General features: G+C 33.1%; 2 protein-coding genes across 2 annotated transcripts in view; one reads left to right on the forward strand and one right to left on the reverse strand.

The window, feature by feature from the left end:
* Positions 1 to 5,107, reverse strand: part of LOC145295941 (zinc finger C2HC domain-containing protein 1A-like) — a 99,802-nt gene extending 94,695 nt beyond the window's left edge. The window contains exon 1 of the mRNA XM_080141824.1: positions 4,927 to 5,107. Coding sequence (XP_079997950.1) covers positions 4,927 to 4,963 — 37 coding nt within the window. The 5' untranslated portion in view covers positions 4,964 to 5,107. The remainder of the gene's footprint in view (positions 1 to 4,926) is intronic.
* Positions 1 to 14,246, forward strand: part of LOC145295940 (myotubularin-related protein 9-like) — a 165,990-nt gene that overhangs the window by 34,760 nt on the left and 116,984 nt on the right. The window lies entirely within an intron of this gene.

Genomic DNA, 14,246 nt, shown 5'->3' on the forward strand with positions numbered 1-14,246 from the left:
TGAGCCTACCTCCTTCCCAAAACTTTTTTTGCTGTTTTTTTTTTTTTGTTTTTAATTTGAGCCTTCTTTTTTTATCTACCCCCTCCCCCAACACACACACACACACACACACACGGGTATCCCTCCATCAGGTTCGAGCCTACTTCCCTCCCAAAACTTTTTTCCCTGTTTTATTTTTGTTTTTCTTTGTTTTTTTAATATTTGTTTTCAAGCCTATCTTCCTACCAAAACTTTTTTCTTTTTTATCTACCCCCCCCCAACACACACTCACACATACAAACACCCGGGCAACGCCGGGTACCCCTGCTAGTCTATATATAAAAGGCAAAGTGTGTGTGTGTGTGTGTGTGTGTGTGTGTGTGTGTGTGTGTGTGTGTGTGTGTGTGTGTGTGTGTGCTCGACCCTTCAGACGATCGAAAAAATGGTTAAAAAATGGTTAAAAACATTAATTCCTTCACCCTCAACGGGACACTTTTCTACAAGGAGGGGTCGCGTTTTTTGCCAATATTTTCGAAAGCGATCCCCTCTTTTCGATTGACTAGCCTTAATTTAAACCTTCACCACTTCCTGTTTGGCGATGGACGCAACAGCAAAGGCATTTTCTTTTTCATGTTCTTTTCTTCCTTCACATTATGGGTTCGAGCCTGCCTGCTTACTACCACATTTTTTCTTTTTTTTTGCTTAACACACATCTCCAAAGACCCAGACAACGCCGGGCATGCAGGCTAGTTAGTAATAAAGAAGGAATACATTATTGTCGCAATTACAAGAAAATAACCTATGTTGCTGGCATCCGAGATAGAAAACTATGTGTGAGAAATTAAAGTAAATGTTACTTATTTTGTACTGTGCTATCAGATAAATGTGAATTTAAATTGCAAAAAATTGGTATCCGGAGGATTTTAGTGTATCAACGCAGAATCACTAGTTTGTCCCAGAAATTGCTGATGCAGTTTACGTTTTTTATAGGAAGTTTTTAAACTTTATTTTTTAATTTTTGAGGGGATGAAACATTTTGGTGCTTCTTGATGTTACTCCTATATTGAATATGGACAGCATAAAAAAAAACAAAAAAAACAGCAATAAACCTTTATAATTTACTTACTTGTGAGGGGAAAATAAATACTGTCCACCAAAAATTACAGAAATTCATTCAACAGTTTTGTTTTTATAAAATAAATTCAACTTTTAGCCGTACACAAAATATAAAGTTAATTTCACTCCCAAAAGTTTGAATTATCTAACTTGACATCGATGATGGCAGCAATATTCTGCGTACTGCTAAAAGTTTAATTTAATTCATAAAAATAAAACTGCTGGATGAATTTCTATAAATTTTGGTGAACGGGATTTATTTTTCCTCACAAGTAAGTACATCATGAAAGTTTTTATTATTTTTTTCTATTTTGACATCCATATTCAATCTAGTTGTAACCATAGAGAATTGCCATTTTTTTAACCCTAGCCTAACCCTTCACATGCTTAGTTTCACCTGCATTTTTACATATTTTATTTGCCACTTTCAACCTGTAAACTGCTTTCGTCATTCCCATCTGTCGATACACAAAACTGAATCTACAAATACTGAAATTATTTGGATATCAATTCCTTTACAAGTACCAAACTACACTTTGATTAAAAATTATTAATTTTCAAACGAAGTGCTTGGTATAGAACAAAAACTCTGCAAATTAAGTAAATAAAATGAATGTGAAAAGTTAAATTAAGATAAAAACATCTAACTTTTTACGATAATCATTTGATTCAAAACTAAAAATATAGAGACAATTGCATCTATTACTTTTTTACATTGTAATTAAACTCATTATTTAAATGAGATTAATGGGAATTAGTAGATATTAATCATTTTTTGAATATTTATCTCTTTGTTTATTGATAGTTTTTCAAAATGGTGATGAGACAGTCACTCCACAGATACTCATGAAATTTGTTTCGCTTATATAAAAATAAAACTATTTGATCAATTTATGTGATTTTTGGAATATGATATTTTCGTTTTGTCACAGGTACGTTCATCATACAGATTTTTCTTTATTTTGTTTTTTAATATAGGGGGAGGATTCTGGACAAAAACACATATCTATTTTGTCGTTCATTAAAAATTCAATTTTAACATAAGCATTGCGTTGCTGTCAGAGTGTTCTATTCAAACAATCTATTTTAACTGCTAATAGGGTGAATTCTGGACAAGAACCAAATGTCTTTTGTATCAAATTAAAACATGGAGTTTTCTCTTTTTTATGCGAAAAAGAAATTGTTCTATTCAATTATTGAACATTATTGAACAGTACTCCTGCTCCAGTCGAGACATTGCCTGCTGGGTAGAGGGCTTAGAAATGAACAATGATTCACTTATTAGAGCTTATCAAAGTAATGTGGGCGAAAAACAGACACACACGGACACACAAGATCTTGTCCCATATTGTTTCATAAGTAAATGATGAAGGGTTTCTTTAAAGTACCATTAACAAATGAAACAGAAACGAATAAAAGGTTTTTATTAAATTTAAATATTTTTTTCTTTCTTCCCAATGGTAGAGAGTACGACGCAAGATCAGTTTTTAATGTGATGAAATGTTGGAAGTCGCATCGTCTGAAACACTTGCTCTGTTGCATTTCGGGAATTGCCTTTGAAATTTTTTTTTTTTTTTTTTTTTTTTTAATCATGCGTGACGTGCCAACTAAAGGGAGTTTTAGTTTTCAGTTATGTTTCAACATGAAAGGACGTGTTACATTCATTTCTAATTCAAGGGAGTTTTCCCTGCCTTATTCCAGCAGAGAGTATTCTCAGAAACTTATGCTTTCTGTGAATCCCCATTATCTGAAGTTTGAATTAATTCTTAGTTGGGAACTTGTAAAAGAAATTCAACTCAATTCTTGTCATGGACTTTATAAGAACCTTTCAATCAATACGGCAATATGAATAATCGCTATTCTCCCAAATTCTTGATTTACCTCAAGTCAAGAAGAATGGGTTATTTGGAAAGGCCCCTTACCAGCCCTGGGGGCACGCAAAGGCGCATCATCGCTTGTGCAACTCCATTCAAACGAGTGTTTGAGATTTGCAAATTTTGTATTTTCAAAGGTCTTTCATCTCTGTGGATTTTCTTCCCAGAAAATGAGGCTCCCCAAAAAGGGGCACTTTAAATCGTTTCAGTCAAGATGGATCCTATTCTTCACTAACCACTGACGAAGAACAGAATAGGTGAAGTTGAAGTATCTTTTCTGATAACAAGGACAGTTATTGGACTTTGCTCCTAAGCCAAAACGTAATTTTTAAATGATTGTTTTTTTATTATTATTATTATTATTATTATTATTATTATTATTATTATTATTATTATTATTATTATTATTATTATTTAGTTTTCACACAACTTAATTTTATATTTTATCAATCTCTTGATTAATAAACAGTAAATATAATAAGAAACAAATGATGATGATGATGAGGAGGAGGAGGAGGAGGGGGAGGAGGAGGCCAATGGAAAGACCGAAAAGAGGAAGCACTAACCAGACCTCGACTGGATGAATGCAAAGAGGACTGGTACCGATTGTCGGCACCCAAATTTCAGTGAAAATTAATGATTATTGCCACCAAGAAGTCAATGGCAAGCGGCTGTGGCAATAACGCAAATTCATTTGTAAAGGTTATCGAAAGAGGTGGAGAGTACTGGAAATCTGGGGAGACTTATTGTCACCAAGACTCTAGGAAACACCACCGGTTATCAGTGAGTATCCTCTGATAATGATCTGCGTGAGAATTCCTAGTAAGTAAAAATAAATTTAAAAAAATAATAATAATAATATAGAAATTGTTGTAGAAGTAAAACACTAAGAAACACCACATGAAATCAAGCAAACTAAAAAGTATAATTGTAAGTTAACCCCACCTCCACCTCCGCAATAAAAAAAGAAAACGAAAAAAGAAAAATTAACTGGCGCCATACTAATAGTCGAGGAGGGTCAAAGAGAATAGAAAGACTGAAGAGAGAAAACTCTACCCAGACCTACCTCCACTGGATGATGCAAAGAAAACCTTGGGGAGGCTCATTTACCACCTAAATTCCAATGAAGATCAATGGTCGCTGCCAACGAGAAATCAATGGTAAACGGCTGTTGCGATAATACAAATTAATTTGCACAAAGGTTAATGAAAGAGATGGAGAGGACTGATAATCTGGGGAGACCTGTCACTCAGTCTCTGGGGAACACCGCTAGTTGTTCTCAATGAGAAATCTTTCATGATGATCCATTTGAAAACTCCTAGTGAGTAATCATAAGTCAATGTGTATCTATCAAAGTTACGTATAGGCAAGAAACACACACACAAGAAGATATAAGATATCTTGTTTGATAGTTTGTTTTTATACAGTTTAGAAATAGTTGAAATGTAACATTTTTACTAAAAGAACACACAAAAAAAAGGACAACAAAAAACGCTTTAATTAAACTTACGCGGGGAGGGGGGTAAGCTTAACATTAAGGTACTTAGGTAAGAGTTAGGGCTCAAATTCTTTAAAAGTATCAAAATTAAATTAATTTTTAAAATTGAGGGAAAATTAAACATTATGAGAATTTTAGTATTTTAATTTAGCGGAAAATGAAATAGATTTTTAAATAGTTTCTTTTTGATATATATTTATTAACAAAAATAGGTGAAAAGGGAGTTTGTTTCTCTATTTTTCTTTTTTCTTAGCCGATAATTAAGAGATTTTATTTAAAAGATTTTAAACAAAACAAAAAAATTAAAGACTTTTGTTTACACCATCTCCAAGGAGAAGAGGAGAGTAAAAGAAAAGTTTCATTTTAAAAATCCTGTATTTATCTTACATATAAAAATACCAACAACTGTAATGATTAAAATAAAAGAATTAAAAAAGTAATTTCTTTTTTTCTTATTACCTTTTTCTTCGCCTAAGAAGGCGTCTTCTCCGTCCATGGTGAAAACTGTCCGCCTCGTCCCGTTACAAAGGCGGAAAATAAAAACACTCCAAATGAGCGAAACAAACGCCTAACTACAAGAGACGATGAAAAAGAAAGAAAGAATATAAGTATATGCTAGACCGCCCGTTACCGGTTGTGCCAGTATGTATTATATATATTATTAAATATATAATTTCTTTACTCTGAATTTGGCATTTTGATCATCATGCTTGCACAAGAAAATATTTACTTTAAAATGAATGACGTCATAAACGATGAATGGTAGTTGCCAAAAGTAGTGTCACGTCACAAAAGATGATTTAGTGGATTTTTCGTAATTTTTTAATTTTAAATTCTTGATATTTGCATATTTGTTTTGAAAAAGGACTTTTTATTAATTAACTATTATTTGATATTATTTATCTAATAAATTATTTTACAAAAAAATAAAATATATTTTGTGACATCATAAGAAAGTATATTTACATGAAAATGGATGATGTCATAAATGAATGTTAACTTTTGACAACTTGTGAAAATTAATTTTATAATAGATCACTCGTAACCTGTTGAGTCAGTATTTTTATATATTTTATTAAGTATATACGTTTATATAAATTTGACATTGATTAATTAATAAAGCAGTGTCGACGGTTAGCAGTTTCGGCTGCTTCTGTTGCTTTAATAATTATGAAGGTTGTAAATTGTCTCGGTCATGGGAGGAGAAATTCTTCTAGACTTGGTCAATTTTTTATTCTCATGACGCTGGATAACCCCCCCCCCCCGACACACACATTAAACTGACCTTGTGTCACATCCGATCCTCATAAATAAGTAAGCAAACAAGATAGATAGATAGATAGATAGATAGATAGATAGATAGATAGATACGACGAGGGTGAAAGAGAGGGAGTAAAGGAACTCATACGACAAAAAGTCGATTGTATAAACCAGCTGCTACTGCTATTTCTCGAATCCCTGTTCGACGGGCAGACCGGCAGAGTTTCGGAATAGAGGAGAATTCAGTTCCATTCTTTTGCCCAAATATTCTTTCTTAGGATAGAATAGATTCTACTGGGAGGGGGGGGAGTGATTTACTAGAGGATGCTAAGCACCAAACTATGAATCTCTCTTTCTCTTTCTCTTTCTCTCTCTCTCTCTCTCTCTCTCTCTCTCTCTCTATATATATATATATATATATATATATATATATATATATATATATATATATATATATATCTTATAATGTAGATTTGTGGAGGGAACTATTAATACTTTCGTTCAATGAAAACAGTGAAAATTTTAAACAATAAGCTAAATATTATTTTTTATTATTAGTTAAGGATACGTCTTATTTGTAAATAAGGAGTATCTTTAACTAATAATGAAAAATAATATTTTTCACGAAAAATGTAAAAGCTACAAAAAATTAAATCCTTAAAAATAAAAAGAAAGGCGCATTTTTTTAAAAGTGAAGAAGAAGAAGAAGAAGAAGAAGAAGAAGAGATTTATGTTCACTTAGAAAGTCTATGTCAGGAGTAAATGTGGGTCTGAAATTAAAAATGACGATTTTTAGGAAAAGATATGGGCACTTCTACAGAATTGGGACGAGATTGTGTGGTTGATAAATGGAGTTTTCAGAGAAAAATCAATGGTTTCAACTGATTTTTTTATCAATTCTAATAAGGTACAATGGTAGCTTCCAAATTATGCAGTCAAAACACATGAATGTTACAGAATTATTAAACCAAGCAACTTTTATCGTGTTAACAGGTGAAAAATTGCCGCCATCTTTTTAAAAATCAAAACGGAAAATTACTTCCCTTTGGAACTCTCTCGTGTCTTACGATCATTTTCATCAAATTTTATTTTATTTTCTTTAATAAATAATTTTCTACCTTATCGATTTTCGTATAATTTTTGGATATAATCATCTTAAAAATACAAGGAATACGTAGATACCATTGTTTTCATGCAAAATTCAGTATTATGATTTCCGAAATTTCGTCCCAATAGTGTAGAAGCGCCAAAATATGCTTTAAAAATAAGTTATATAAAAAAAATAAAAATAAAAATAGGTGCTTGTTGAGATAGAGTCGACTACAGATCAATTTTTTTTTAATATGTCGGTTTAAGCAAATGGAATATTACGTACTTAATTGTTATGACGAAAATAGTAATATATCCAAAAATTATGAAATTTCATAATGTAGAACAATTGGTATTGTGTTTTAGTCAAAAAGTCAATCGCTATAGGCTACAAATATTGCACACCATGAACATGTAATTTAAAATATGCGTTCCGAGTTATGTCCCCTGTGTGTGAACTCTTCACTGTTTAGTTTATAACATCTAGTAGTGACTGCTACAAATGACCGGAACAAATCTTCAGCAGAGACATTTCATAGCAATCACCGTTTACAACACGCATGTGCATGAAGTACGTGGAAGCTTATAACTTCATAATTTTCCCATCCGCAAACATGCGATAAAGGAATTACGTTACATTTACATCACGTGATACAACAAATAGTTTGGAATGTTTTAAAACACGGGTATATAAGGTTAATCCTGTGAAAATCAAATCAGTTCAGGATACAGTCGATATTCAGTTATGCTAGTATACTGGACTGGTGGCTGAAGTGTGGTGTCTGCTCATATGCTGCACTTAAATTAAATTGTCCTAAGTCAATGACAGGGGGAAACCTTTCTATACTAAGGCAATTTTATTTTTGCAAACTGCCAGAGTGCCCCTTTTGGGGGGGAGTTGGCTTTCTCTCACATTAAAAATGACCTTGTGTCACATTTTGTTTTCGTGAGGAAGCAAATCGATATCAGTCCAGGATGCAGTTCTACGAGTAAACATCATCGCTGCCCGACGCCCTCTTGTGGGACATTAAGTCACCAACATAACTTCGTGCACATCATGCACCTTAAATTCTCAACATGGAAAGTTACCATATCGAACGAGAATTGATTCTTTTCAACAAGTATTTTCGAACTGTTGTTTTCATTACACACTTGTCACTTAAGCATTAATGATTTTCTTTTCCCTCCAGAAAATAACCATGTGTATCTTTTTGTTCATGAAAATCTGTAATCATAAACTTTTTGTCTTTTCTACAGGACACTTTGCAAGTAGTGCTGAGTGCTTCAGTTAAACTGAAAAGCAAAAATGGCGCCATGATGCTCTCTATCCTTTGGAGTCCTGAGAATCGGCCCCCCCCCCAAAAAAAAAAGAAAAGAAAATACTAACAGAAATCAACCCAATAAATATTACCATGACAGTTATTTTACCTTTTGCTAATATTTATTTGTTATATGTTTGTTTCTTTACCATTTTTTTCATACCTCGGTCTATTGTGAAACAAACCTAAAAATTATTATTGATGTTGTTAGTAGTAGTAGTAGTAGTAGTAGTAGTAGTAGTTCTTGTAGAGGTGATCATGAGAGATTACTCACTGATAACAACCAGTGGTGTTCCCTGGAGTCTGGGTGACAACTAGTCTGTCCAGATTTCCAGTACTCTCAACCTCTTTTGATAACCTTTGCAAATGAATTTGCAATATCACAACAGTCACTTGCCATTAACTTCTCACCAGACGTCGGTCTTCACTAAAATTTAGGTGATAATAAACTTCCCTAAAGTCCCAGTCCCATTTACACCCATTCAGTGGCAGTCTGATTAGTGCTTTCTCTACTCAATCTTTCCATCCTCCTTAACCTTTCTCGACTTTCTGGTGCTAGTTGATGCTGAAAATACAATTTGGGGCGGCGGGAGGGGGGGATAAACTTACATTTTTGCAGTTTCAGTTTTCTTGGTTGCATCGTTTTGTTTTACTTTTGTTGCAGTTTCTATATGGCTGGTTAACGTTTGCCTCTCATGTGCATTTGTCTCCACATTTGAGGGGTTTCCTTTAGATTTCAGCAATTTTCAGCATTACCGTTCATTGCAAAGTCTGAGTCTTCCCTTGATTCCGATTTCTCCTAGTCATTTTTAAGATTTTTCAGACTGTTCCTAGTACTCCTACAATTATTGATATTACATTGATTTTCTTCAGGTTCCATATTTCTTTCAGTTCTCTGACAAGTTCCGTATATTTGTTTCGTTTTTCTATCTCTTTGATCTTCATTCTGTGGTCGCCTGGGATGATAAAATCTACAATTTGGTAGTTTCTTTCCTTCTTATTATGGCGTTCGGTCTTCTTGCTTGGATGAGTTAATCTGTTTGTACCTCCATATTTCGAAGAATTTTATAGTTTCTGTTTTCTAGTATTATCTCTGGTTTGTGTTTGAATCATTTGTCTGTATGTTCAAAGTGCAGTGCACTGCAACCCCTGTGCAATCATGCCTCTTCTTATATTCCTTTTGAATTTGTTTGCTGCGTCCACATAGTATTTTACACTTACCAGTCTTCTCTCTTTATTCTTTTTAATATAGAGTTGATCAGTATCGTTTTTTAGGTGTAATACATTATGCCTGATCATTAGCTTTCTCATCTTCTGGTGCCTAAGTTTATGTCCAGCCTATGAATGGTTCAGAGTATCTTATTAGTGATACTGTCCGAGTGTTTATTCCTTTAATTAGATTTCTACTATATAATCTTGCTTCTAAGAGTTTCCTTGTTCTCCTCTGGTATTCTTTTCAAATCTTCTCTTTAATTCCTATAGATTTGATGGTATTTGCTAGGTACGTGCAAAATGAATGCCGATGCTCAAAATGTATAAACATTTTGACCCCTCTTTACTTAAAAATTCACCAAAAATCAGGAAATTAGCCAATTTTAATGAAATTTTCAGTTTTTATCAAATAATGATCACGGAATATAATGAATTCATTTTTATTTAAATCTTAGTAAAAATTTATTATTTTGTTTAAACAAAAAATACCTTTACTAAAGTTATGGCTTTCAGTAGTAAAAAAAAAAAAAATGCATGAATTTATTTTTGCTTTTTTATGAAAATAAAGCATCGTAAATTGTAATGATTAAAAAAAATTATTTAATTTTTAGAGGAACATTACAAAAAAGTACCTAAAGTCCGTATTAATGAAATCAATATAACTCGAAGAAAAATTAATTTCTCGAACTTATTACCGATATTATCATTGAATTAAGCATTGTTTATTCAATATTTTCACACAAAAAATTATAATTCCAAAAAATATTTCTACTTTTTATTTTAGATTACAAGTTTCACATAATTTTTATATGTACGATTCTAATATTTTCCTTGCTTGCATGAATGTGAAACTTTTGGCGTAACATAAGTTTTATATAATTTTGAAAAGTAATTTTGTTTTTAATTTAAAAGTAGGAACATAGGAAAATAATTAAATTAAAAAGTGGTAAAAATTATACAAACGTTCATGATAGGAATGTATGGATGCACGGCTGGGGAAGAAAAAGAAAACCAGCACCTCACTTTAACTATCTGACGTCATTTTCAGACAGCTTTTCAACTTTCTGACATTATGAGCCTCCATATAATCCATGTTTACACGACTTCCATTTTGTTGAGATTCTGCAAAGGCAGAATCTCTCGCTTTTGAGGGCTAATTAAGCTATTTTTTTTGTACAAACAAGATGGGTTTTTTTTATTTAATTCAATATCTTAGGACTTTACTAATTATCTTTGAAATAAACCCAGAAAACTAATATTCATCTTTCAAAGGATTTTTACAACCAGTTTATTTAACTTCAAAATTTAGCTAAATTTGTTAGCTCACCTTGTCACTGTGAAAACATTTTCCATTAAACCTTTTTTTTTTTTCACATGTACAAATATTTTTTCCCCTTTTGGAAATGAACTTCAGTCTTTAATCTTTCAAATACAATCAAAAAGTAGTTGGAAACCTACAAAAAAATTATGATAAACCGGCTTTCAAAACTAAGTCCCCATATTTTATTTCTGCCATTTTTGCCCATACCTAATATTTGCCTCCAGAAAACCCAAATATTTGTAAGTGTCATGTTCATGAAGCACCCTCATCTTCTCTAAGTTGGGCAGTTCCATAGCTTCTGATGTCTCTAGTCTTCCTCATTTCATTTCTAGCAGTGCATACTTTTCCATTACGAATTCCATTTGAATCGCCTAGTTATATTTATTAGCTTTTCTAGTTCGTTTTTACCTTTTGCAAACACCTTCAGGTTGTCCATATACATGAGGAGGTTTATTTTTTTGTTCTGGGTCTGTAAACTTTTATCCGGCATTACATTTCCTAAGTATGTAGTTGAGTGGCTGCATGGTTTTGATAAATAGTAGTGGTGATAGTATCCTTGGAAGATGCATCTCTGTATTCTTATCCTTATCGGATGTTGTCTTCCATCCAGTTTTCAGTTCCAGTTTCCATGTTCCCATTGTTTTCTTAATAATCTTGTCAGATATTGTTTATGTTCTTAAGCATTCAATTATCCATACTTAAGGGATTCTGTCATCATTATTATCATTTTTACTCACTAGGAGTTCTAACACAGGTTGTCATCAGAGATTACTCATTAATATCAACCAACGATGTTCCCTGAAGTCTGGGTGACAACAAGTCTCTTCAGATTTCCAGTATTCTCCACCTCTTTTCATAACGTTTGCAAATGATTTTGTGTTATCACAACAGCTGCTTGCCATTGGTTTCTTGCTGACAATGACCATTATTTTTGACTGGAATTTGGGTTGCAATAAGCCTCCTTAAGTTTCTTGATCCTCCTCACACTCATCCAGTGGATATCTGATTAGTGTTTTCTCTCCTCCGTCTTTCCATTCTGTTTAACCCTTCACGACTATTTTGTGTGGCGCCAGAAGGGGGGGGGGGCTAGTTCATTTAAAATTTGTCAGTTTCAGTTTTCTTGGTTCCATATGGTGTTCCATTTTATCTTTTTTTTGCTTTATGTCGGTTGCACTTTCCATATGGTCATTTCTGCATTCAAAGGTTTTCCTTAAGATTTCAGCTGTTTTCAGCATTATTATGCGTTGCATAGTCTCTGGTTTCCCCTTGATTCCAATTTCACCTAGTCTCTTTCTTTAAGACTGTTCTTAGTGCTCCTACAATTATTGATATTTCATTGATTTTCTTCAGATTTAATATTCTTTCCAATTCTCTAGCAAGTTCTGCATATTATTATATTTTATATATATATACTAGCACTTTGTTCGGGCCCTATGTACTGTTCATAATTTTATGTGCATATGTATATATATATTAAAAAGTTTGACTCATGTCCAGGTAACCTACTTCTTAAATTTCCAGTGTTTAGACCCAAAATTGACGGAGGAGTTTGGTAGAGTCTGCAAAGGTTAACTCTTTCAACTGTGACCTCTTGGCAGCCAAATTTTCGCCCAAAAACTGATTAAAAAGCTTGCTGCATGTCTGAATACCCTTTATGTAAAATTTCAAATGTTTAAACCCAAAATTGGCTGAATAGTTTACTAGAGACCGCAAAGGTTAACTCTTTTGAACTTTGACCCCTTGGCAGCCAAATTTTCAACCAAAAACTGATTAAAAAGCTTGCCCTATATCTGAATACACTTTATGTAAAATTTCAAATGTTTAAACCAAAAATTAGCTGAGAAATTTAGTAGAGACCGCAGAGATCAAAAAGGTCCACCGTGCTATTCATCATATCCTAATTATTTTTGTCTCTTTATCCACCTCTATCAACTTTACTCCTCAATCTTTATAACTTCTGCCTTATATCCGCCCCTTTACACCTTGTAACAGCGCAACTCTTTGGACTATTACTATATATTATCTTCTGAAAATTATTATTATATTTTTACAACTATCTACCCACAACTCCCTTGTGACTTACCCCCTTTATTCACTGTCGGGTCTTCGCCCATCTTACTAAATTAAAACCTTAGTACACGACGCCCCATGTAATACACCCCACAACTTTCATTAATCTCATAACATTACGCCATAAGCTAAAGTCTTTTTATAAGTAATGTTGTGATAACCGTTACATTTATTAAAATCCTACTTAGCATATACCCCCTCACTTTAATTCATCATCATAATATTATGCATGCAAACATGCACCTTCTCTAAGTGCTGTTGTGATTTCAGTTACTTCTGTTGATAAAATACCTTTTAGCGTAAACCCCTTCCCCATGTAAACCCTCCATAGATACTACACATCTTACATACAGATACAATAGAACCACAACCCAACCTACACTATATCTTACCCTTGAGTTTAAATGCATAAACTACCCACATTCTTTAAGACTATGATAGACACCCTTTTTGCATTACACTTTATATAATACACTCCTCCTCTATCTTAGAGTTCAATATAGCTCCTCCAAACAACATCAATAATTTTATTTATTTATTTATTAATTTATTTATTTATTTTGTTCCTGATGAATCCCTCGCTAGACGTCACATCCCCATTATGTTTTTTTTTTCACATAGGCATAACCACTTATCAAGGCCCAGAGACCACTCGAGGATAAGGGTTAAGGGTGTACAGCAGTAAATTGGACAATATAGTAATCGTTAGTAATGTAAATTTGGTAAATTTGTTAACTTAAGTGGAATGGCTCATCAAGAACTTGTTTACGTTGGACTTGAAGACAACCATATTGTAGTCAGCTGGAAAATGGAAGACAATTCCACAGGTGCGCAGTTCTAAGAAAGAAGCTTTGTTCATGGAATCTATGTTTAGGTTTAGGCTCAGATAAAGAGTGGGGGAATTATTGATAGTGTTTTCAGCTAGACGAGTATTTTTTGTGAAAGTTTGGTGAGGGGGGACCATAGATTGAAGATCAGTCGAGCACTTGCCATGAAAATAACGATACAGCGGAGACAAACTCGCAACATCTCTTCTGTGAGATAGAGGTTGCAGGGAAGAGAAAAGACATCTCCTACGAGGCTACAAAGTCTATTTTGAAGTCTATCAAGGCAGGACAAGTCCTTTCTAGCAGCTCCTGCCCAGCATCTTTGATGTTACCTAGCATCTTTTCTACTCTTCTGATGAGAAGCATTAGGCTTCGAAATACCTTGGTATAAAGAGTCCCCTTTTATCCCCCAACTAAATGTATGTTTACCTTTATTAAATAAATGAATCATCATATATATACCAATATTTAGTCTTTGTGACTTCATTTTCCACTCTTATTGTCTCTTATAAAAGCTTCAAAGAAATGTATTGAGCTTTGTATTATCCTGATAAATCTCCTCTTATAGAATTGAATTTACTCTCTTCTAACTCACCAAGTTTTTTTTATATATATATATATATATATATATATATATATATATATATATGTGTGTGTGTGTGTGTGTGTGTGTGTGTGTAT

This window comes from Euprymna scolopes, chromosome 16 (genome assembly GCF_053919585.1).
Source record: "Euprymna scolopes isolate OS-2025 chromosome 16, ASM5391958v1, whole genome shotgun sequence".
NCBI lineage: Eukaryota > Metazoa > Mollusca > Cephalopoda > Sepiida > Sepiolidae > Euprymna > Euprymna scolopes.